This window comes from Megascapheus bottae, chromosome 17 (genome assembly GCF_031878675.1).
Source record: "Megascapheus bottae isolate mThoBot1 chromosome 17, mThoBot2.hap1, whole genome shotgun sequence".
Lineage (NCBI taxonomy): Eukaryota > Metazoa > Chordata > Mammalia > Rodentia > Geomyidae > Megascapheus > Megascapheus bottae.
In genome coordinates, this window is record NC_143525.1 from 876,061 (window position 1) to 901,725 (window position 25,665).

Below are 25,665 nucleotides of genomic sequence, written 5' to 3' on the forward strand. Positions count from 1 at the left end.
TGGTCTACAAAAGCAAAATTCGAACCAATAACTAGGCTTCGGTGATCATGAAGAAGGCAAACGGCGGTGAGCGAGTTTCCTGGGGGATGCCCCCATCCCCAGAACCAGTGTCTCTGAGTCACGTCACCTCAATGATGCAGCCTGAGGCCTGCATGCCTGGGGCCACTCGTGCGTGCACACCTGGCCTTCCCTATGGCTCTCTCTCTCTCTCCGAAGCAGGATTCTGCTCAATCCTGTCATCTCTTCATAGCCTTTGGTCAGCTGTGGCTCAGAGATGCTTATCATAGGCAAGGTGAAAGCAAGGACATTCGCCCAGGCCCCAAGGGATGAAAGGAATCTTACCAGTGGTGCTTGCGGGTTGTTACCCCAAACCTGGCAGTGCATTCGTAGCAGTTGGAGCCATCACACCATGGAGGCTCCTTGGACAGCATATCTGTAACACACAGATTAGTTCTGATTATAGCTGAGGGAGGGCACGAGGCCATGAGGGGAGAGTCAGGGCTGGCTGCTGGAGGAGAGTGGAGAGCCACAAGCACTGCCAGGCAGGCTGGAAGATGAGGAGTACACCTGCGTGAGGCAGTGAGCCAGCTGCAAGTGGCACACAGGTGCAGTCGTGGGTGGCTAGAGCGAAAGGCATGGTGGGAAGGAGGCAGAGATGGACACAGGAAGACTGGCGAGGCCAAGGGGTCTAGAATGCAGTGGGGGGGGGGGGTGTCAAGTAAAACAAGATGAAGAATCTAAGATTTGGGGAATGAATAAGACTGAGCAAAAGGGGATGGTGATGTCCAGGTTTCTGGACTAAGTAGCAGAGTCAGGGAACAAGCTGCGGAGAGGAGACCAAGAGAATGAGTTCCGTCTTCACTTACTAAGCTGGGATGAGTGATAGAGAAGAAAGCAACAATCACACACATTTCTGTACTGGCCCAAAGTGCAGGCCAGGCCTTGAGCTTCTCCTCTGTACAGATGGAACACTGTCTAATGACAGACAGCACTGCAGTAGACACTTGCTCTGAGCATTTAAAAGGCAGACTGTGTGCATGCCATAAGAAAAACTCAAAGTAATTTATCACAAGCACCACGCCTTAAAAAAAAAAATGGTTGGGACCAGGAGTGTATCTAGTGGTAGAGTGCTTGCCTAGCATGCACGAAGACCTAAGTTCGATTCCTTGGAATCACATACAAAGAAACGCTGGAAGTGGTGCTGTGGCTCAGGTCATAGAGCACTAGCCTTGAAGGAAAAGCCCAAGGACAGTGCTCAGGCACTAAGTTCAGTCCCCAGGACTGGCAAAAAAAAAAAAAAAAAAAAAAAAAAGTTAATTGACACATCTTACTTGTACCTATTTATGAGAAATGTATAACTTGATGTATGTATACACATGTAATCAGGGTAATTAAGATTTACTTCTCAAAATTTAATCCTTGCGTTAGAAATGTTTATATCTATGTAGTTCTTCACATGGAATGAAGTGTCATAAATCAGTCAGCCCACTGTGCTGAAGAACACTAGAACATATTCTTTCTAATTGTATTTTGCCAGCTATCCTACTTCCCTCTATCACTTCTTCTCCCTTCCCTTTTGTGTCACTATTATTGCCTCTTCTTACTCTCCATCTTTCTCTCTTTTTGAGACAGAGTCTCACTATGTAGCCCCAGCTGTCCTTGAACTCAAGAAGCTGACTGCTGGTACCACAGACGTGCATACCTAGCCAGCGACTTACTGATTTTTGCTACCATCTCAGCAGGTAAGAGGAAAAAAAAAAAAAAACCACAACCCAAATAAGAAATCCAGCACAAAGGCTGTCACTGCTGACTCACATCTATAATCCTAGCTATTCAGGAGCTGAGATCTGAAGATCACAGTTCAAGCCCACCTGGAAAAGAAATACATGAGACCCTCACTTCTGATTAACCACTAAAAAACCAGAAGTGAGCTTTGGCTCAAGTGGTAGAGTGCTAGCCTTGAGCAAAAAGCCCTGGTTTCAAGCCCTAGGACCAGCACAAAAAGGAGAAGAAATCAAGCATGAAGTGCTCTTGTCCTCCACAAAAAACAAAAAAAACAAAAACAAAAACAAACAAACAAACAAAAAAAACCAGGGACAGGGTAGTCAGTGAGATTGAAGTTTAAAGTCATTTTAAAGATTATAGAGGCTTTGAACCAGCCAAAGGATAAAAAGTATGGAAATGAACAGCCAAGAAAAATGTTAGGGTGACCTTCTCAGAGCTTATGGATTTCTTAAAAGTTCATGGAAAGTAGGAGGCTGACATGAACTCCAAAGCAAAGAACTCTGAAAAGAGACTAACAGTGACCCTCTTCAATATTACCCATTCACAGAAACAGCTTTCTGTGGAGCTAGAAATGGCTGGTTCGTATCTTGTGTGGAGTCATCACGAGATATAAAAAAGATTCCCAATACATCTGATAATCAACTCTGCAAATGTACTTGCATAGAAGTAGTGAAAAGCAGGCCACTCACCCAATAGTCTAAACAGAAGTTGCTTGGTGGCAACCTGGTAGTTGAAAATGTTGACTCCTTGATTGTTATTTACCCCAAGACGAGCCCCAGACCGGACAATGGCACGGCACAAGTTGGCATTCCCTTTCATGTATGCTAAGAGTAGCACTGGAAAACAAAACCACAGGTAGGGTGAACTGGCTGGCATGGCAAAGGGCGGACAGAGGGCAGAAGAGACCACTGGCAAGACATTTGTTAGGAAAGTCTCTACCAACATACAGAAACCTGAGACGCTTAGTGACTTGCATGGAGGATCTGCACTATCTTCCAAAAGCAGGTACAGCCAGGAGACCCTAAGGCAGCTGGAGCCCAGGCAATGCACTTTACCCGACTTGAGTTTCTACTACAAGAGATGTGAGGGAGATCTGACACTGACACTGTTGTTGAGTTGTTTCCTCTGGTAGGAAACATTACTTTTGCCACAAAGGACAACACTTTCTTTTCACGAGATAATAATTATAAGACATCTGATTTTAGTGCATAGGGAGAGAAAAAAAAAATGCTCCAGAAAATTCCATACAGTGGAGCGTCTCCTTCCTGAAAGTTCAGGCCCACTGGGCAACCAGCTCTGACTGAGTCAGCTGTCTGGTTGGTCTTTTTTAAACAGATAAATACAGATAGCAGCAGCTCCCCTTCCTTTATCCTTATCAGAATTGTATTTATTTATTTGTTTATTTTTGCCAGTCTTGGGGCTTGAACTCTGGGCCTGAGCACTATTCCTTGAGCTTTCTCAAGGACAGAGCTCTATCACTTGAGACACAGCGCCATTTCCAGCCTTTTCTAGGTACGTGGTACTGAGCAATCAAATCTGGGTCTTCGTGCATGCTAGGCAAGCACTCTACCACTAGGCCAAACTCCCAGGCCAAGAATTGTATTTAAATTCTTAACTGTCAATGAGTCAATAATAAGGTCTCAGCCGGGCCCTGGTGTCTCACACCTGTAATCTCAGCAACTCAAGAGACTGAGATCTGAGGATCACAGTTTTAAGCCAGGCCAGGCGTGTCTGATTGTCCTCTGGGGAAGGAGGGCTGGGTGCGGGCAGTCAGTGAGCTATCTCCTCTCTCAGCTTGTCCTGGTCAGGGCGTGTTCTCCCTATCCCTCCTGCTGATCGAGAGGGACCGGGGACAGAAGACCCCGACACTTTGCAGTTCCTAGTTGAGTGACTACAAAAGGAAGGTATCATATGTAAGGAAGCAAAGATGTGGGGGAACCCACAAGGTATAAGCCAGGTCTTGCCAGGCGCTGGTGGCTCACCCTATTATCCTAGCTACTCTGGAGGCTGAGGTCTGAGGGTTATGTTTCAAACCTAGCCTGGGTTCCAAACCTTGTGGGTTCCCCCAACACAAAGTATATCAAAAGTATGAAATAGCTATCAACGCAGTGATTGTGGGTAGCAAGAGCAGACTATGAAAAAGATGTATTTATCAGTCCTTCAGTAAGAAGGTACCTGTATCAACACATATTTGTAGTACTTTTTCTCTCCAAACCCATGGGAAGTATTTCCATCTTATCCCTCTGCTCTAATGGAAAGGCCCTTGGCAAAGGCCCTAGTTAAGAGAGAAAGGGCAGAATATTTGGTATAAACAGATAGGCAGGCCTGTCAAATCCAACGTAGATCTGGGATTGATGCTGAGAGTCTGGCTGGGATATACAGAGCTGGCTGCCTTCAGGGAAGGATGTGAATGCTTGCACTACTTCTCCAGGAAGCAAGGTGCACCAATGAGACAGGACTTACCTGTGTTTCCTTCTGCATCTGGCTTATCCAGAGGATATTCTGGCATGCACTCTAAGAAGAGATCAAAGATGGCTGCTGCGTTTTCTTTGCCATACTGTCCCAAAATATGTAGTGGTGACTGGCCTCTGATGGAACAAGTTGGAGAAGTTACTATGTATCTGCATGTCCACAGTATACAAAAGGTACAGAATTTCCTGAACTCTGTGATGGCCGGATAAATCTAAAGGACATATGACAGGTCAAGAAGATTTTCTAGCTGGGCACCAGTGCTCATGCCTGTAATCTTACCTACCCAGGAGGCTGAGATTTGAGGACTATGATTTGAACACAGCCCAGGCAGGAAGTCTACAGGGCTCTTATTTCCAATGAACTACCAAAAACAAAACAAAAAAAAGAACAAAAAAAACACAAGTGGAGCTCCAGCGGAAGTGCTGGAGCACTGGTCTTGAGCAAAAGAAGCTGAAACACCAAGGCCCCAGGAGCACTGTCCTTGGGCTTTCTCAAGGCTACAGCTCTACCATTTGAGCCACAGCACCACGTCTGGCTTTTTCGATGTATGTACCAAGGAATCAAATCTGGGTCTTCATGCATGCGAGGCCAGCACTCAACCATTAGGCCAAACTCCCGGCCCAGTACCAGCTTTGAATGTAGCAAAAATAAGGTCTTGAGTTCAATTCTTAGTAGCAGCATGTGTGTTGTTGTTGTTGTTGTTGTTAAAATATAAAACAAAAAGTATCAGGGAACCAACCTGGTCCAGTTTCCCTATCAAACCTAAAGTTTGGAGCTGAGGCTAAGGGGAGACACTAGTAACCTCCAACTTCCAGGAGCAAGCCATATGATGTGGAGCTCTGGTCTCTCCCTGAGATCAAACATACTCACCTCAGATTAAAGGCTTCAGCATCCACTGTACACTCTGTCAGAAGAACCCGGATGTTGTTCAGTCGACCGTGCATGACAGCGAGATGAAGAGCTAGGAAGTAAATCCTCTTACTGCGCAAGCCCAGAGCACATGCAGAAATTTCTCAGCTCTTCCCCACTCTCACAAACCCCACTACATGCAATGAAGCCAGAGCAGGGAGCGGCCACACACAGCTCCATCCTTTCCTTCTTCTTCTCCAGCCCCAGGAGAAGCTGGGGCTGCAGTTTCACAGGTCTTTGCTTTCTGTTTGCACTCTCACAGGTGAGAGGCTTCACAAGCAGTCCCTTTAGGCTGCCAGGGTTTACCAATCACACCAGTCAGCGGCAGGATAGAGAGCCCATGAGGCATGCCTCCTGCCACAGCTCTGCTCCTATAGAAGCCAGGGCTGTGAACCTCCACTGCTAGGCTGGAAGCACAGCTCACAGCACACAGCACGTGTTCGGGCCCATCACTGGAAATTACCATTATTTCCGTTCTCGTCCACAGCAGCAAAGTCCACACCATTCTCTAGAAGGACCGAGCAGACGGTAGGCAGATCTTGCTGTGCAGCGAGATGCAGGGCAGTCTGGCGGTGCTTGGTTAATTCATTCACCTTGGCTCCTGCAAGAAGCTGAGGAAGTGGATTATTCAGCCACTCCCACAATCAAACTCTTTATTTACAGGGCTCAAGCCTCTGACACACAGGCTGTAAAGTCTCCCTAGAGACTTGTCTGTCCTGACGCCAAAGCTTGGGCACAGGAGGGCCTCACATACAGTCCTCAAGTGCAAATTACCTACCAACTGGACACAGCTATTCCTTGAGATCTGAGAACTCTATTTATAAGGCTTTATATACATACACTGTAAAGCACTGTACTATATAAAGATGCTCGATGCTTAAAATAAAACCTCACAAAAAGTATATGATTATAAAAATAATATACACAGACAGTAGAACAAAGTAATAAGACAAGTAAATATGAAAAGATGTCGACTATATAATAAGTTAACAACAAGAAAAAGAAGCGTTTCTGGGTGCTAATGTTTCATCCTTATAATCCTAGCTACTCAGGAGGCTGAGATCTAAGATCATGGTTTGAAGTCAGTCAGGGCAGGAAAGTCCATGACAAACACAAAAAAACAAAAGTGGAGCTATGGCTCAAGTGGTAGAGTGCTACTCTTCTTTTTTTTTTTTTTTTTTTGCCAGTCCTGGGCTTGAGCTCGGGGCCTGAGCACTGTCCTTGGGCTTTCTCAAGTCTAGAGCTCTACCACTTGAGCCTCAGCACCACTTCCAGCTTTTTCTATGTATGTGGTACTGAGGAATAGAACCCAGGTCTTTGTGCATGCTAGGCAAGCACTCTACCACTAGGCCAAACTCCCAGCCCCGGTAGAATATTACTCTTGAACAAATGAGCTCAGAGACAGTCATCAGACCCTGAGTTCAAGCCCCAGGACCACCACCAAAAAAAAAAAAAAAAAGAAAAAAAGCTTACTTCCTCAGTGCGCCCTCTTTGGGGCAATGGGACATTCACTTCCTGAGTGTATCTACCCAGCTCCCCAGATGCCTGTTGCCTTTCACAACCCCTGGCAAAACACCTATAAGTAGAAATTCTGCACACACATACCCTTCATTGTCCTTTGACAATGTTACATGCAACAGTGATTCTATGTCACTCACCAAATTGCGGACAATGATCTCTGAGCCTGCTTGGACAGCAAGGTGCAAAGGAGTCAACTTGGATGCATCCTGGACTCTAGAGTTCACATTGGCCTGGACACTGATCAGGAAGAGGACGCTTTCGATATCAGAGTTCTGGACTGCCACATGAAGAAAATTCCGCCCTTTGTTATCCACCTAAGGAAATAGTAGCAATCAAGTACGAACCAGCCCCCACTGCATTCTGATGGTGGTGGTACTGGAGCTTAGACTTGGGGATTGCAAGGAATGTGCTCTCCCATTCAGCCACATGCCAACACCAGGCTTCCTTCTAGAGTGTAGCTGCACTACTGCATCACTACAAAGACCAGCACATATCGTCCTCCACTGGAGCAAGTTCCTTTCCAAGGTAAGTCCAATACCAAATGCCCATCTTCTAAAAGAGGGTCAGAAGGAGCCACTGCACTGGCCCAAGCTGCCCTGGCACTTTCCTGCAGCAGCAACTGGAAGTGGAAAGTCAAGGAACAGACAAGCTAAAGGACAGGGAAAGGAGTAAAACACTGGGTTACTCCGAGGGAGACAAAGGTAGAATCTAGCCTTGAGTCACTCTGTGGCTAAACCAAGCTCCCAGCCTGAACACTGAACAACCAAACCAAAGGGTTCTGAAATGCTGAGGATATTTCCTCTTTTACTGAACTATATGATATAAAATAGGGAAGCAGTCAGCAGTATATCACAGATTTTTCCTCAGTTAGAAGCTCATTCAAATGAGCTGTCAGTATGAGTGCTTGAGTGGACATAAGGATATCACATGCTTTAGATTCTCTGCCTACCCTCTTGTGCCACACACACACACATGCACACATACACAGACACAGCACAGGCTGTGTAGCAGGCAAAGCATCTCCCCATGATTCAGAGTGGCAATAGCAGTACAGATGCTGAGGAAATGTGAGAAGACAATCTCCATTCATGAAGGTTTCATACTGAGTGTGTGGAGGGAAATGCCCACACAAGCTGGTCACACTTAGGAAAAATGAATAAAGGAGTAATAAAACTCAAAATACAAAGCAATCATCTTCAAGCATGTTAGGACTCCATTTCATTCAAGTCCACATTTACCTTCATTAAAGGGCTCATAATAAATCCTGGCATTTTCTATATGCTGGCTAGCACAGGTTCCTGGGGGATCAAACTGACAAAACCATCACAGCTCCTGCCTGGGGTAAGTCTTGACTGACCGAGCATCTATTCTGATTTAGTGCAACAAGTCTGGATTTAGTAGCTGATAAAGAACCACAAAACAAAACAAAACAGAGGTAACAGCCTATTAAGTCGAGCCTCTTCAGAGGCTCAGAAAGTTGTCCAATATCACAACACAATAGCTTGAAGTTCAGTACTAAGACAGATAACTGGCAAAAGTGAGTGTGAGCGTAGCTATGCACAACACAGAACTATCACCAGCCCAGGGAACAGTGACCTCCACCTGTGTGCACACAAGTAGGTAGCACACAGAGTGGAGTAGCCATATCTCAGCCAGCACTACGGGATATCTGCATGGCCACACTTAAGGAAAGGGGGTGCAATTTCAAACAATCGTCTTTGTGTAGAAAACACCACTTTGGCTGGCAGCACGTGAGCCGTCTCTGTGGGCCGTCACTCACCTGCTCAGCGGCCCCGGACTCTCGTTTTAGGATGGCCTCGGCTGCCTTGTTATTCTTGTAAGTCATGGCGCAGGCAAATGGGGTGAGCCCTTGTCGGTCTCGTTCATTCAGGTGGATATTGGGGTGGGAAATCAGCAGCTGGATGATGACACTGTGCTGGTTACTAATGGCCACGTGGACAGGGGTCCTTCCTTCTGCATCCTGTAGGAACCAACTCAAAGATAAAACTTAAGAAAAACAACTAGAGCCAGATTTCAGTTAGGAAATACCATTGTTCTGACTCTCGAATCAGGTGTTAATGAAGCCATACACAAAAATGACTAGCGGTTGCCCCCATTACATCATGCTACAGTGACTCAGCAGTGACAGTGGATCCAGCAGACACGTGTGTTTGGGAAGATCTGCGGCTTGTCCCACTGCCACGTCATCTACAAACCTTCCCGAGCCCAAGTACTGAAAAGCAGCAAGGAATGTAAGAACCAAGAGAGCTCATTTGAGCTACTTCAAAACTAAACCAACTCTCAGTGGAAATCTATAGCTAAAGGGGTAGTAGGAGGCAAGGAATAATGGGTAAGATTAATAAAACAAAGATGTTGTAGGAAGGGAAGGCATAAAATAAGCCTGAGCTGGGTGTGGTGGCTCACCCCAAGTCATCCTAGCTACTCAGGAGGCTGAGCTCTAAGGATTAAGGTTCAAAGCCAGCCCAGGCACAAAAGGACCGGAGACTCTTATCTCTAACTTCTAGAAAACAGGAAGTGGGGCTTGGCTCAAGGATAGGGCAGTAACCTTGCTCTGAAAAGCTGAGGGACAATGCCCAGGCCCACTGGTAGGGTGGTAGCCCTGAGCTGAAGAGCTCAAGGACAGCGCCCAGGCTGAGTTCAAGTCCCATGTGTACCCCCCGCCCCCCCCCAAAAGAAGCTGGAATCATTTCAATTACTAGGTAAACTATATGTCTCAAAGCAAGAACAAGTCCAGTACATGATGAAACAGAGGCCCTCAAAGGGGCCATATGCAGGATCCCTTGCCACAAGAGACTTCCCTAATTGTGGGGCTACATCAGCACTCCTGGCAGAGAGAAACTGCCCACCTGTGCGTTTACATTGGCACCGAACTCCAAAAGACACTGCACGGTCTCTTCCAGTCCCCATGAGGCTGCCAAATGCAGGGGTGTCTGCCCATCCCTGGCCTCCTCCTCCCCTTCTCCATCAGCACCTGGTTGCCGGGGGCTATTCACATCACAGCCACTGAAAGAAAAGGAAACAGGAAGTCTATCCTTCCACCTCGCCTACAGACATGCGGATGGGCCAACAGCAGTACTCTCATCCAATCCAGAAAATGGCTTCTGCCAGAATCTTCCCTGGTCCATGACAACAAATACTGAGATTTGCATCCATGGCTGGAGATTCTTTCCTAGTTGGTCTTGAGAATCACCAGTGCATCAGAATTGTTGCAAAATCCCAAGAGGATAGGCACATACTTCAAGTTTCAGAAGCCCTGCACTAATAACCTTTCCTAAATAAGCTTCCTGCACACCCACATCCCACATACCAAGAAAGCAGGGGACGTTCTGTAGCTCCAGTGTCTCGGTGGAATCCACCTGAGGCCATCTGGTCTCCCCCACCTCAGCCTCTTGACTTCCCAGTAGGAACTGCTCTTGAGTGACTACAGAAACCCATGAAGCTCCCAATCCAGACGCTCTTTCATTCAGGCACAGGGGCGCCTCCCCTCCCCAGGAAGACGGGCCCATGGCTCACAGGCCAGAACAGTGGCCCCCTGATTATCTGCAGTATGAAAACCAAGCCAGCCACAGGCATGTCAGGACTGGAGTGGATACACATAGTCGTCAGCAAGCTAAGGAAGATTGGAAGAGATACTTGGGCTTCTCGGACCTGCGAATAAGAAAGCAGGCACTGGACTCATTGTTTTCATCAATGGCTCTGTGCAGGAGTGTCTGGAGGCAGCCGCTAGGACCTGGACCCCAGCATGTAGCATCACAGCCATGTCTGACCTGTGGAAAAACAGATCACTGTCAAGCAAAAGTGAAAATTTTCATTACCAACTCTGAGCTCTATGTAATTAACTGAAAATTACTTTAATTTGTGTAATTCATTAGCTTTACAAACACTAATTAAAATCTGCTGAGTGTAAATTCTTGCACTATTCCTGTGGGATGCATTCAAAATATAAATACGTTTAATTAGGGCCCTACAGTTGTATTCTAGAAGGGAAAGAGAACAGTTTTGTACTCATAAGCCCCCAACAACACATACCTATAATTAACAGGTAATCTCAGTGACAGCTGATAAAATCCAAGGCTCAAAGCACCTCACTGTCACCTTGCAGGCCACTCAAGATGGCAAAATGAGAAAATCCAGGTCTATCTCATTTAGGGACATGTCTTACATCAAGGGAGACAAAGCAGATATTTGGGGATATATCACTATAGTGACGACGAGGCAGCCCAGGAGAAATCTCCTAAGGAAATGCCCCAACCCTGGCTTCTCTGTATTCTTCTTAGTAAAAGTGTTCGGTGAGGATCACATTAAATTGTGGTGTCATCTTCGTATTCCTCCTCCTCTTCCTCTTTTTCTTCCTCTTCCTGACAGAACTAGGGCTTGAACTCAGGGCCTGGGCACTGTCCTTGAGTTTTCTCAAGTCTAGCACTCCACCACTTAAGCCACTTCCAGCTTTTTCTGTGTATCAAATCCAGGGCTTCATGTACACTAGGCAAGCACTCTACCACTAGGCCACACTCCCAACTCTAAACTGTGTTTTCTTTTCTTTTTTCTTTTTTTTTTTTTGGTAGTGGGGGCTTCAAGGCTAGTGCTCTACCCCTTGAGTCACAGCGCCACTTCTGGTTTTCTGGTGGTTAATTGAGGATAAGAGTCTCATGGACTTTTGTGTCCCGGCTGGCTTTAAACCTTGATCCTCAGATCTCAGCCTTCTGAGTAGCTAAGATTACAGGCACGAGCCACTGCCCCCCAGCTCTAAATTGTGTTTTCTTTAAATGATTTTCAACTGTTCATCTTTGACTCAATTTGTGACTTGCAGATCTCTTGTTCCTGTGATTGACACACAGACATCAAATCCATTTCTGTTATAAAATATCCTCATGTAAACAAGGCAAGGTTATACTTGTCTCACCAGAGTGGATGCAATGTCCTCCAGGTTATTAGCCAGCGCAAGCCACAGCGGGGGGTTCCCTTTCTCATCTGGCACTGACATGTCAGCGCCTCGGGTGCATATGGCATCAACAACAAGTGGAAGCTCATTTCTGATAGCCAGCTGAAGGGCTGTCTCCCCGTCCTGAGTCCTGCACACCAAAATCAAAACCAATGTCTGCAAAAGATGCAGGTAGCCTTCTGGGTGGTTCACAGCCCAGACTTCACTGCATCCCTTAAACGCATTTCATTCGATCACTAGAATTCCCTCAAGGAAATGAGCACTGCCAGTTGTCTGTCTCTTCTGCCTTTTTGGAAAATGCAGCCCTACCACCCTACCTTACTTACACATGTGCATGCACACATGGCTGGAGATCAAACCCAGGGCCTTAGGCCTACTAGGCAGGTGAATCATACCCTCCTTTCTTTTTTTTTTTTTTGGTGAGTCATGGGACTTAAACACTGGGGCCTGGGTGCTATTCCTGAGCTCTTCAGCTCAAGGCTACCACCCTAACTCTTGAGTCACAGCACCACTTCCAGTTTTCTAGTGGTTAACTAAAGATAAGAATCTCACGTTCTTTAGTGCCCAGGATGGCTTTGAACTACAATCCTCAGATCTCAGCCTCCTGAGTAGCTAAGTTTACAGGTGTAAGCCACCATGCCCAGTTTCATACCCTCCTTTTCTATATATCCCTTTCTGCCTCCCTGCCCACCCCCAAGACCTGGAGCTTGAACAGAGGGCATGGGTGCTGTCCAGGAGATCTTCAGCTCAAGGCTAGTGCTCTGCCACTTTGAGCCAGAGTGTCACTTCCAGTTTTCCAATGGTTAATTGGAGATAAGAGTGTCATGGACTTTCCTACCCAGGCTGGTTTTGAACCATGATCTTCAGATCTCAGATTCCTGAGAAGCTAAAGATTCTGGGTGCCCAGCTCATTTGTATTTTCTGAGAGTCATATTTTCCCTTCCTCTGTTTAATAAGGAATAAACATATGTTCTAGGAGCAAGGCTCTCTTTCTGAGCCATATGAAGTATGATGTGGTATTACAGTGGAAGGTGCCACTCATCCCACCTGACATTTATATCTGCCTGATGCTCCAGAAGAAAGAGCGCACTCTTGCTATCCTGACGCTGAATAGCCATGTGTAGCAGAGTCTGCCCGTCCGACATGGTGTCATTGATAGAAGCCCCAGAGCCGAGCAGTTGTGCTGCAATTGTGTGCATACCTGAGGAATAAATAAGCACTCCTTAATGCATACTCAGCTTTCTCCACCACTCTGATATCTTATGACAACAAATAGATCCTTCTCAACAGTGGGTATTTACAGGCTTCATCCAAGCAGAAAGGGTATCTTTCCCCACCCCTAGGCACCCTAGGTATGTGTGGTGTCAGCTCCTCTGGAACAGCTTACCAGTCCATAAGGCCAGGCCCAGCACAGTCTGGTCTCGAGAATCCTTGAGGCTGAAGTCCGGAATAATTTGTAAGTTGTTGGTAGCATGAAGAGCATTGGCTAGATTTTTTTTTTAAAGAGGAAAAGAAACTGGATTTTTCCATCCTATGGATCACATTTAAAGAATTCAAGAGGATAAGAACTCAGGTTTGAACTAACTGGCTATATAATAATTACTATTTCAAGACAACAGAAAAATCTTGTACAGAGGGGAAGTCCAGAAATATGCCACCCTCACACCCAGCCATAGGGCTTGAACTCAATCTGGGAGCTGTCCCTGAGCTCTTCAGCTCAAGGCTACCACCCTACCCCTTGAGCCACAGCACCACTTCCAGTTTTCTGCTGGTTAATTGGAGATAAGAGTCTGATGGACTTTAGTACCCGAGCTGGTTCTGAACCTCGGATCCTCAGATCACAGCCTTCTGAGTAGCTAGGATTACAGGCATGAGCCATCACACCCAGCTTCAGAAATATAATTCTTATAGTTATTTTGTGCCCATCCTGGGGCTAGAACTCAAGGCCTAGATGCTATCCCTTAAGCTCTTTTTGCTCAAGGCTAGACTTTGGAAGAGGTAAGGATTCTCCATGGCAGGGCCTTCCCTTTGCCTCTCCTGCCTGCTCCCCTGTCACGAGTCATCTCCAGGGGTTCAGAAACAAACTAACCAATCCTGGAGGACCTGCCAAGACACAGCTCTCAGTGACCATGCCCGAGCAAAGCTTTGCTTGACCTACACTAAAATGGTCTAGAAAAATACCCCAAACAAAAGACAGAGCAGTGCATGGGTTCTCACAGTTTATCCTGTGGAATGTGCAACCATATCTGGAAACATAGTAATTATGATTCAGATTATGTAGTTTGACCCAAAAGTGTGCTTTTTTTTTTTTTTTTGCCAGTCCTGGGGCTTGAGCTCAGGGCCTGAGCACTGTCGTTGGCCGTTCTCAAGGCCAGAGCTCTACCACTTGAGCCACCACTTCTGGCTTTTTCTATGTATGTAGTACTGAGAAATCAGGTCTTCGTGCCTGTTAGGCAAGCATTCTACCACTAGGCCAAACTGCCAGCTCCTAGAAGGACATTTTTGAAAAAGAGACTGGCTGTTTAAAACTAACCAACAGAAGTGACATCTATTTCATAATTTAACTACTGAAAGCAACTGTCCAAAACACAAATTGATGGACAGAATTCCCAACGGCCTACCTTTCTGTTCCAGAATGACAGACACCACATCAGGATGGTTGCAGGCAATTGCCATGTGTAATGGCGTCTGCAGGTGGATGCTGTCTATATAGCCGCTCAGGGTCCCAGACTCCTTTGGCAAAGGCAGAGCCTCCTCTGTCTGTAAGTTTGGGTTGGCACCTTGCTGCAGGAGCTCTGCGGTGAGGTTGGCCAGGCCATGCCGACAGGCAGTGTGCAATGGGGTTTCTCCCTGCATGAGAACAAATGGCCCATATGTGAGCAAAGGGATAAGGACAGTGCAACTGCTGAAATCCAAGTTCCCAGTGATTTTCGTGTCACCAGCTGATTTCTGTGACTTTTCCCTTTCCCCTCTGCCACCACCATTTTCTTCCACGTTTTCTCAAGTACTTTCTAAATGCTCCAGCTTCCCATTTTCTTCCTCTCTTATGATCTCCTTTGCACCTTTCACTTCCATTAAAATTCCATATAATTAAGAAAATAATACATCCTTCTTCTTATAAAATGGTGGCATACTCCTGGCCCCATTCCTTCATTTTTTTTCTTTATTTTTGCCAGTCCTGAGGCTTGAACTCAAGGCCTGGGCACTGAGCTTCTTTTTCTCAAGGTGAAAACTCTACCACTTGAGCCACATGCCACTTCCAGCTTTTTCTGCTTATGTGGTACTGAAGAATCCAACCCAGGGCTTCATGCAGGCTAGGTAGACACTCTACCACTAAGCCACATTCCCAGCCCTTGTTATGTATTTTAACCATACTCATGTATTACTTTCTCAAAAATAGAAAAGAAAAGAAAAAACAAGAACTATCCAGTTCTTTATGTGTTGGTCCTGGGGCTTGAGCTTTTCTGTGCAAGGCTAGCATTCTGCCACTTGAGCCACAGCTCTATTTCCAGCTTTTTGGTGGTTAGCTGCAGATAAAAGTCATGTGGACTTTCCTGCCTGGCTGACTTGGACTGCAATCCTCAGATCTTCACCTCTGGAGGGGCTAGGATTCTGGGCATAAGCCACTGGCACTAGATTCCATTTTTCCTGTACATCCCACTCTTGTCATTTCTTAAACAAATCCAAACTGCTTTCCCTTGCTTCCATGTGACACTTACCCACTTGTTTCTGTGGTTGACATGGGCACCATTGGTTGCCAGGAAAAGAGCTGCGGCCTCATTTCCTGCCCCAGCTGCCCGCTGTAGTAAACAGTTTCCTAGAAGAAAGCAGCCATATTCATTCCACTGTTTGCACAGAAATGAGGTCAAATTCTACACTGCACAGCACTATTCTTTCCCACCACAGGTACTATCCAGATGGCCACATGGGGACATTCCACCAGCCACTCCCCAGGTCAAGCAGTAACTATTCTTTTTTTGTTTTTCTTTTTATCAGTCATGGGGTTTGAACTTCTGGCCTGAGCACTATCCCTGAGCTCTTCAGCTCAAGGCTAGGGCTCTACCCTTGAACCACAGAATCACTTCTGGTTAATTGGAAATAAGAGTCTCAGGTACTTTCCTGCCTGGGCTGGCTTTGAACCGAAAGACTCAAATCTCAGCCTCCTAAATAGTTAGGATTGCATGTGTGAGCCACTGGCGCCCGGCTTAGCAGTGACTGTTCTTAATAGTACTGTTATGACAGTTTGTGTGCTCCTATGTGTAGGGGCCTGTCCCACATAATATACAATATTTAATAATATCCCTGGCTTCTATCCACTAGATGCCAGTGGAACTTCTAATAATAAAAATTTCTGAACTGGGCATGGTGGCTCACGCCTGTCATCCTAGCTACTCAGGAGGCTGAGATTTGAGGATCGAGGTTCAAAGCCAGCCTAGGCACTAAAAAAGTCCAATTTACCATCAGAAAACCATAAGTGGCCCTGTGGCTCAAGGGGTAGGGTGGTAGCTTTGAGCTGAAGAGCTCAGGGACAGCGCCCAGGTCAGAGTCCAAGCCTCATAACCAACAAGAAAAAAAAATTTCTGTAAATGTTGTCAAATGTGCTATAGTAATGTAGGAGCACAATAAAGATGGCCAGTAAACTACGTTGCATGAATGATGAAGCTATGCCTGAAAATGTCCCTTAAGTATTTCAGTTTCATTCCTAGGTCATACCTATGTTTTTCCCCCCCTCCTTTTTTTGCTAGTCCTGGGGCTTAAACTCAGGGCTTGGGCACTGTCCTTAGAGACAGTTTGCTCAAGGCTAGCGCTCTGCCACTAGAGCCATAGTGCCACTTCAAGCTTTTTCTATATATGTGGTACTGAGGAATCGAACCCAGGGCTTTGTGCATGCTAGGCAAGCAATTTACCACTAGGCTATGCTCCTGGCCCTTATACTTGTTCTTGTTCTTGATTTAGAAATATTTACCAGCATTGTCACCTTTTTCTAAAAATTGTAAAAAGAAAAAAAAAAAACCAACATCATTTTCCTTCAAATAGTATTAGCCCTAGAAATAGTTTCTTTTCTTTCCTTCTCATAGTTTCTTTCCCCTTCTTCCTTCCTTCCTTTCTTTTTTTTTTTTTTTGGCTGTTGTTGGTTGTAGGACTTGAGCTCTGGGCCTGGGCACTGTCACTGAGCTCTTCATTTCAAGTCTAATGCTCTACCACTTGAGCCACAGCACCACTTCCAGTTTTCTGGTGGTTAATTGAAGATGAGTCTCAAGGAATTTCATGCCAGGATGGTGTGGAATCAGGATCCCCAAATCTCAGCTAGGATTACTTGAGTGAGCTACTGGTGCAGTTTCTTAATCTTTTAAAATCCTGTCACACATCAGGCATAATTGTTTAATTCCCATTACCAACAAAGGATTAGGTATAGGCCTACAATCTCAGCCATGCAGGAGGCATAAATAGAAAACTCAGGCTGACTACAAGCAAAAACATGATAGCCTATCTGAAAAACATTTGAAAAAAAAAGTGCTAGAGATGTGGCTCAAATAGCGTAGCATTTGCCTAGCCAAGCAAAAAGCCCTGAGTTCAAACCCCAGTATAACCAAAAAAACACTGCATGTGCATATGGGGCTTGAACTCAGGGTATCATACAAGCATCACACTCACTTAGCTTTTCCACTCAAGTGGCTCTCGCCATTTAAGCCATATCTCCACTTCTGGCTTTTTGCTGGTTGAGATAAGAATCTCTCGGTTATGTCTATGGGGCTGGCTTCAAACTCGATCCTCAGGCCTCTGCCTCTTGAGCAGACAGGATTACAGCTATGAGCCAACAGACTGCTATCATTTGACCTTTGGTTTTTTTTTTTTTTTTTTGGTTTTGCTTTGTTTTGTTTTTGCTGCATATCAAACAAGAGTCTCATTTGTGCTAAATGAGTGTTCTACCACAGAGGTATACTTCCTGTCCTTTGACTTTATTTAAAATACGTCATAATGTTAACGAGGCGGCTTCTGTGAAGGACTGAGGTCAATCTCTTTGTTAGTATCTCCTAGTAATACTTTCACACATTGACAGTGGCTTCAACTGGAGTATAACACTATAGAAGTGTGAAAGTGCATGAAGCAATAACAAATGGCCAGTTTCACTTAAAATGGTCCTTGAGAAGTCAGAAAGCAATGACTAATTTTATGAACTCTCCACACTGAGCACATGTGTGAAAAACTGGCAATGAGAGGTGTGCATTATGCTCTTCTTGCTACCCAGCCAAGGACAGTGCTCTCTGGAGGAAATGCATACCTGGCCTTGAAGGCACGCTCTTCTCACGAAGCAGTTTTTTCTCTCACAAAATGACTAATTAGTATACTACAGTTATACAAATACAAGTCATACTGGGTAGTAGTGTTCTTGAAAAGGAAGCAAGGGAACCTGTCCCCTTAAGAAAAACAACTGACAAAGAGAAATAATTGGCAACATTTGCACCCAATGACAAAATATAAGTTTTCAATCAAAATTTCAAACTTTTGGAAAATTTGTCTCTGAAATTTAAACTTGGTGATTTCTTGATACTGAAAGACTTCTAATGAGATCACTGCTAAGATTAATAAACCAACTCTGATATATGACATGTGTGTAACTCAGTGAACCAACATTTTCCAAATTACTTTTAGCATCATATCATTAAAAAGCCAGCATGGGGGCCGGGAGTTTGGCCTAATGGTAGAGTGCTTTCCCAGCATGCACGAAGACCTGGGTTCAATTCCTCGGTACCACATACATAGAAAGAAGCCGGAAGTGGTGCTGAAGCTCCAGTGGTAGAGCGCTACCCTTGAGAAAGTCCAAGGACAGTGCTCAAGCCCTGAGTTCAAGCCCCAGGACTGGCACCAAAAAAAAAAAAAAAAAAAAAAAAAAAAGCTATACGGTGGCACACCTGTAATCCTAGCGACTCAGGAAGCTGAGATCTGAGGATCAAGGTTCAAAGCCAACTTGGGCACAAAAGGACCTGAGACTCATATCTCCAATTAACCTCCAGAAAACGGGAAGTGAGGCTTGGCTCAAGGGTAGGGTGATAGCTTTGAGCTGAAGAGCTTAGGGACAACTCCCAGGCCCAGTGGTAGTGGGGTAGCCTTGAGCTGAAGAGCTCAGGGACAGTGCTCAGGCCAAGTTCCAGCCCCATGACCCATCCAAAAAAAAAAAAAAAAAGTCTTCAAAGGGGCTGGGAATGTGGCTTTGTGGTAAAGTGCTTGTCTAACATACATGAAGCCCTGGGTTGGATTCCTCAGTACCACATAAACAAAAAGAGCTAGAAATGGTGCTGTGGCTCATGTGGGAGAGTGCTAACCTTGAGCAAAAGAAGATTAAGGACAGAGCCCAGGCCCTGAATTCAAGCCTGAATAATAATTAAGAAAAAAAAAAAAAGCACAGAGATCCATTCAATTCACATACAGACTGTGAAAAATATAAAAGATGTATTCCTTCCCTACACAATTATGTGGGTATGTACTTCCACATATAATTTAACCAAAAGAATCTATCTCAAAAGATGGAAAATACAAATGCAGATATAAGAAACCAGCTACTAGGGCCAGGGGCATGTCCTAGTGGTAGAGTACCTGCCTCGCATGCACAAAGCCCTGGGTTTGATTTCCTGATATCACATACACAGATAAAGGTGGAAGTGGTGCTGTGGCTCAAGTGGTAGAGCACTGCCTTTGAGAAACCCCAAGGACTGGCAAAAGAAAAAAAAGTAAAAGTAGCTGTTTGTGGGTTATTGTTTTGTTTTTGCCAGTCCTGGGGCTTGAACTCAGGTCCTGGGCAGTGTCCTTTGGTTTTTCTCAAGGTTAGTGCTCTACCACTTGAGCCACAGCACCACTTCCGGCTGTTTTTTTTTTTTAATGTATGTGGTACCGATGAATGGGACATGAGACCCTCAGATCTCAGCTTCCTGAGTAGCTAGGATTACAGGCGTGAGCCACTGTTGTCCAGCTAAAGTTTGTTTTGAAAGTTATTTTTATAGCCAGGTGAGGTGGGTCACTCCGTAAATCCTAGCTACTCAGAAGGCTGAGATCTGAGGATCCTGGTTCAAAGCCAACCTGGACAGGAAAGCCAGCCCGAGCACTAAAGACTTTGAGATTCATATCTCCAATTAATCATTAGAAAATGGGAAGTGGGGCTGTGGCTCCAGGAGTAGGGAGGTAGCCTGGAGTTGAAGAGCTTACAGATAATACCCAGGCCCAGAGTTCAAGCCCCATGACCCACAAAATAAATATACATACATATATATATATATATATTTTTACAAAGGTGACATTGACAGATATGTACTATGTTTATTTATAAATGACATACAGAATTGAAACTTTTTTGCAGAAGTACTTAAAGATAATAAATGAGTTATTTTTATAGTAATATGTATATTTCCCTATAATGGTTCTTCAGAAGTAATCAATACATCTCTTTAAAAATCCTCCCTTTTGAGGCAGGCACTGGTGGTTCATGCCTGTAATCCCAGCTACTCAGGAAGCTGAGATCTGGGCACTATGGTTCAAAGCCAACCTGGACAGGAAAGTCTATGAGATTCTCAACTTCAATTACCCACTATGTAACTGGAAGTGAAGCTATGGCTCAAAGTGGTAGAGCACTAGCCTTAAGCAAAGCTCAGGGACAGTATCCAGGCCCTGAGTTCAAGTTCTATACCTGAAAAAAAATCCTGTTTTAATATTTAACTATGGCCAATACTGAAGATAAAACTCACTAAACTAAAACCTTTGAGATATATTTGAAGAGTTACATTGGGGCTTCATGAGTAACTCCAGCACTCAGGAGAAAATCCAAGCTGAGGATAGCCTGGCCTACATCCTGAGACTATTTAAAACCAACAAACAAAAGAGCCACTAGATAGTAAAAGTAGTTCTCAATCTTTGAAAGTTGAAGAATCATTGCAATAAATAAAGAGAAATGTTTCAGCTTAAAAGATTTAACTTGACGTCTGACTAAATTGTTCAGTACATAGAATTTAAGTTTCTTGCAACTTGGACTCATATAGTACATCGTCAGGCACTAGTGGCTCATATATGCAATCCTAGCTACTCAGGAGGCCAAGAGCTGAGAATTGAGATTCTAAGCCAGCCTGAGAAAGAACATCCAAGAGACTCTTCAAATAAACACTAAAAAGCTAAAAGTGGTGCTATAACTCATTGGTAGAGTACTAGCCTTGAGCACAAAAGCTCAGCGACAGTAGCCAGGCTCTGAATTCAAGCCTATGGACTGGCATACAACACAAAAAAAATTGGTACAAAATAATTCTAATAGTAAGTCACATGGTTTCTAGTTTTGCAGATACTATTTACACTGTGTAATGTGCACTACACAGTGAGCCAACTGTCTCGAAACCCCTCCCTAAAACAACCTATCCCCAAGAAACCCATTTCCATGACATTTCCAGGGCTTTGACAGGACCTCTCAGGATCCCACTGTACTTTACCTGTCATGGCGTCAGGCGCATCCGTGTTGCTGCCACGCTGAATGAGTCTGGCTGCAAAGCTGTTTTCATCAAATGAAGTCCCATTAACCACAGGCACATCTTCGAAAGGGTTTACAGACTGGTCTGAAGACACAGTGATATACTGCACTGCAAGCCACAGAGCTGTGCTGCCCTCGTGGTCTTTTAGATCCAAATCTAGCCTGAAATGAGAAAGCCATGTAAACCACAAATAGTATCTTCAGACACTCTGTTATGCTAATAGCCTCACACTGTCTAATTGTGAATGACACTTTTTAAAAAATTTTATTTTTACTTATTAAGATTTATAACACTAGAAGGTATTTTAAAAGAATTTTTCACAGGGCCGGGAGTTTGGCCTAGCGGTAGAGTGCTTGCCTAGCATGCACGAAGATCCAGGTTCGATTTTTCAGTACCACATATATAGGGAAAAAAAAGCCAGAAGTGGTGCTGAGGCTCAAGTAGTAGAGCTCTCGCCTTGAGAAAGTCCAAGGACAGTGCTCAGGCCCTGAGCTCAAGCCCAGGACTGGCCACAACAAAAAACAAAAAAAACAAAAAGAATTTTTCACTCACAATCCCACCCTCACAACTGCCTTTTCGTTTCTCCATGTCGCCCTACGTACTGTTTACATTGCAGCAGCTGATTGAACACATATTCATTCCGGGCCATGATGGATAAGTGCAGTGGAGTCCTGCAGGAGAAGAAGAACAGCTGTCACCTCAGAGCTACTCACCACAGGAGGTGACTGGGATGGTTAGAATCTTAGGATCACCAACTGCAATATCTCCACATTTCAATACCAGTTTTCCAAAACCATGTCCAAGAATCAAAACATGAAAATGACTTTGCCTAATATGGCCATGTATTCAGTGCCCAAAAAAGACAAGACTCAATTCAGCTCTTTTCTTTTTTGTTTTGTTTTCGTTTTTGCCTTTTTTTCTTTCCTTTTTTAAAAAATTGTATTTTCTTAGTCAGGTATAGAGGGGGTACAGTCACAATAATCCATTTTTTAAAAAGATAGAAAATATTCCATAAGCAATGTCCCAGCAGCTCATCCCTGCAATCTTGGCTAGCTATGAGGCTGAGATCAGCCAGGCCTGGAAGAAACGTCTCAGACTCCATCTCTCTAATTAACCAATAAAAAACTAGGCTGGAGGGGCCCGGAGTTTGGCCTAGTGGTAGAGTGCTTGCCTAGCATGCATGAAGACCCAGGTTCAATTCCTCGGTACCACATACATAAAAAAAAAGCTGGAAGTGGTGCTGTGGCTCAAGTGGTAGAGTTCTAGCCTTGAGAAAGTCCAAGGAGAATGCTCAGGCCCTGAGCTCAAGCCCAGGACTGGCAAAAAAAAAAAAACTAGGCTGGAGGTGTGGCTCAAGTGGCAGAATGCCCCAGTCATAAGTAAGCAAGCTGAGAAAGTACAAAGTCTTTAAGGTCACACCTTAGAACTGGCAATAACAATAACAACAATATCAATAATAATAGTGCTTTGTAATACCATTCTCACCCTTCACTAAGTATATTTGCTGTTTTAAAAAATTATTTACAGCCAGGCACTGGTGGCTTATGCCTATAATCTTAGCTACTCAGGAGACTGGGATCTGATGATCGTGGTTCAAAGCCAAACTGGGCATGAAAGTTCCTGAGACTTATCTCCAATTAACCACCTGGAAACCTGGACGTGTCCCTGGAGCTGAAGAGCTCAGGGACAGCACCAGGCCCAGAGTTCAAGTGCCACAACCAAAAACAACAACAACAACAAAATCATTATATCCTGTACCTACAGGATGAGATCTGAGGATCAAGGCTCAAAGCCAGCCTGGGGCTTTAGGAAAGTCCATGCATGAGAGTCTCTTTTTTTAGCTAATCCCAGGGCTTCGACTCAGGGCCTGCCTTGGGCTTTCTCAAGGCTAGAACCCTACCACTTGAGCCACAGCACCACTTCTGGCTTTTTGCTATGTATGTTGTACCAAGCAATCGAACCCAGGTTTCTGTGTGTGCTAAGCAAGCACTCTACCACTCTCAGGCCCCATGCCTGAGAGTCTTATCTCCAATTATCCATCAAAAAGCCAGAAGTAGGGGTATGGCTCAAATGTAAAGATTCAGTCTTGAGTAGAAAAAGCCAAGGGAAAGTTCAAGGCCCATACCAGCATGCGCAGATACACAGGCAGGCATATACACGCACACACAATTTTTTTGTTTTGTTTTGTATTTTGACACAAAGGCTCACTATTCTCTCAAGGTGGTCCTGCCTCAGATTACTGAGTGCTGGGATTATGGATGTATGCCATCAAGACTAGCTGTATAAATATACATTTTTTGTTTTTAGTATCTCATGATAATTCTGAAAATAAACTTCTTTTCCCACAATTTCCTATCTTTCAAGGGATACATATACAACATACAAGAGCTGATAAAAATAGCATATATCAGCCGGGCACCAGTAACTTATATCTGTAATCATAGGTACTCAGGAAGCTGAGATCTGAAGATCACAGTTCAAAGCCAACCCAGGTAGGAAAGTTGGTAATACTCTTATCTCCAATTAACCACCAGAAAACCAGAAGTGGTGTGGCTCAAATGGTAGAGCGCTAGCTTTGAGCTGAAGAGCTCAGGGACAGTTCCCAGGCCCAGAGTTCAAACTCCACAACCAACAGCAACAACAAAAACAGAAGAATAAAAAAGAAGAAAGTAGCATTTAACCCTTTGCACTACATGTATTTGCCATTCGAGAGCCTTGAAGGAGATTGCTACAACAGAGATGCCACTGCAGAGAAAGGTTCCCCAACCTGACAACAAGCTCTAAGGAATAGACTGACAAAGTTTAATGCAGACGCAGGGAAAAATTAAAAACAGAGAAAATAAAGGATGCCATTACTTGGGAGGAACATTATTTACCACATCATGAAACAATCGTGCAGATCCATCTTATTTTATCTAACATACAAATTCACTGAAATTGTTCAATTTTTTTTGGTGGGGGGTAGTTGGTCATGGGGTTTGAATGAGGGCCTGGGTATTATCTCTGACCTCTTTTGTTCAAGTTTGAGCTACAACTCTAGTTCCAGTTGTTTGTTTTGAGTGAAATTGGAGATAAGAGTTTCTTGAGGACTTTTCTGCCAGGGCTGGATTTGAACCATGATCCTCAGATTTCAGCCTCCTTAGTAGCTAGGTAAGCCATTGGCACCTAGCTTGAAATCTAAATATTTGAGGTTTTCAGAGGTGCAAAATGCCAGGCTGCAAGATTACAAATGGGTCCTGCGGGTAGTAATGCCTTCCATGCCACTACCCCAAAGATAGGCAGTCCTCTTGGAGAGTCTGAACCACAGGAATTCTCAATTACACCTTGGGAAAGGGGCAAAAATGTGAAAGCTAAGTAGTGGAAAGAAGTGCGAAGTTGTACAGAAAATGAGTTGTCTCAGGTAGGAGAATTTATATGGCAGAAGTAAAATAGAGACTTTTCAGCAGAACACCCATGGCTCATACCCATAATCCTAGCTACTCAAGAGACTGAGTTCTGAGGATCTTGGTTTAAAGCCAGCTTGGGAAATATGTGAGATTTCGTTTTCTAGCTAAACTTCACAGATGCAAAACAAATGCCTTACTGTGCTCTTCATTACGAAACTATCCAAGTAGCTATAAGAAATGGTAATAAGGCCCCCTGGAATAGTTGACTAGGTAACCAATCTGGTTCCTTTTAACTGGCAGATGATAGAAATTGCTTAAAAATCCATCAAGGCTTTAGGTTTCAAGTACAGAAATCTTTCCCCCAAATGCCTGTAGTTTTGGTCATGACACTCACATGACTAACAAATACTTATGACTTCAATAAACATGCAGTTTATAACAAGAAATTCTCTGCATGACAATTAAGGGCCACTATAAAGTCGCTTTCTGGGGTTAGTACGAAAGGCATGTCTCACAGCCCCATAACTCACCTGCCTTTGCTGTCTTGCATGTTGGGGTTGGCACCAGCCTGCAAGAGGGCCTCTGCAATCTGAGCCATCTCAGACATCACACCTGTGGAGTGTTTTTTTGGACTGTACAATGCCACGAGGTGCAGTGGTGTCTCGTGGGCCCCCAAGGTAGCAGCATTGACAAGGGCCCCATTCTTAATGAGAAATGTGGAAGCAAAGAGATCACCTTGAAAGGAAATAGTGAATCAATAAATACATGCATACATAAATAAATACGACAAATATTCAGGGCAAACTTTTCTGGTCAACACTTCTTCAAAAGGCAGTAGCTAATGAATACAGACAAAGGACAAGTGGATGCATATAAGTTTCTCTCTGAGCCAGGAGTGTGGCTTAGTAGCAGAATGCTTGCCTAGCTTGCATGAAGCACTGGGTTCAATTCCTCCGTACCACACAAACAGAAAAAGCTGGAAGTGGTGCTGTGGCTCAAGTGGTACAGTGCTAGCCTTGAGCAAAAGGAAGCAAAAGAAAGCCCTGAGTTCAAGCCCCAGGACTGGCCAAAACAAAACCCCAAAACTAAGCAAACAGGCAAAAGTGGTGGTGTGGTAGACAGC

General features: G+C 44.6%; 1 protein-coding gene across 1 annotated transcript in view; it reads right to left on the reverse strand.

Moving 5' to 3' along the window:
* Nucleotides 1–25,665, reverse strand: part of Ankfy1 (ankyrin repeat and FYVE domain containing 1) — a 59,699-nt gene that overhangs the window by 4,294 nt on the left and 29,740 nt on the right. The window contains exons 7-23 of the mRNA XM_090349339.1: nucleotides 25,073–25,277; nucleotides 21,759–21,827; nucleotides 21,118–21,317; nucleotides 15,370–15,467; nucleotides 14,272–14,500; nucleotides 13,038–13,136; nucleotides 12,698–12,851; nucleotides 11,612–11,780; nucleotides 10,357–10,475; nucleotides 9,555–9,711; nucleotides 8,468–8,668; nucleotides 6,825–7,001; nucleotides 5,630–5,777; nucleotides 5,128–5,218; nucleotides 4,249–4,373; nucleotides 2,475–2,621; nucleotides 343–433 (exon numbers count right to left, since the gene is read on the reverse strand). Coding sequence (XP_090205465.1) covers nucleotides 343–433; nucleotides 2,475–2,621; nucleotides 4,249–4,373; nucleotides 5,128–5,218; nucleotides 5,630–5,777; nucleotides 6,825–7,001; nucleotides 8,468–8,668; nucleotides 9,555–9,711; nucleotides 10,357–10,475; nucleotides 11,612–11,780; nucleotides 12,698–12,851; nucleotides 13,038–13,136; nucleotides 14,272–14,500; nucleotides 15,370–15,467; nucleotides 21,118–21,317; nucleotides 21,759–21,827; nucleotides 25,073–25,277 — 2,479 coding nt within the window. The remainder of the gene's footprint in view (nucleotides 1–342; nucleotides 434–2,474; nucleotides 2,622–4,248; nucleotides 4,374–5,127; nucleotides 5,219–5,629; nucleotides 5,778–6,824; nucleotides 7,002–8,467; nucleotides 8,669–9,554; nucleotides 9,712–10,356; nucleotides 10,476–11,611; nucleotides 11,781–12,697; nucleotides 12,852–13,037; nucleotides 13,137–14,271; nucleotides 14,501–15,369; nucleotides 15,468–21,117; nucleotides 21,318–21,758; nucleotides 21,828–25,072; nucleotides 25,278–25,665) is intronic.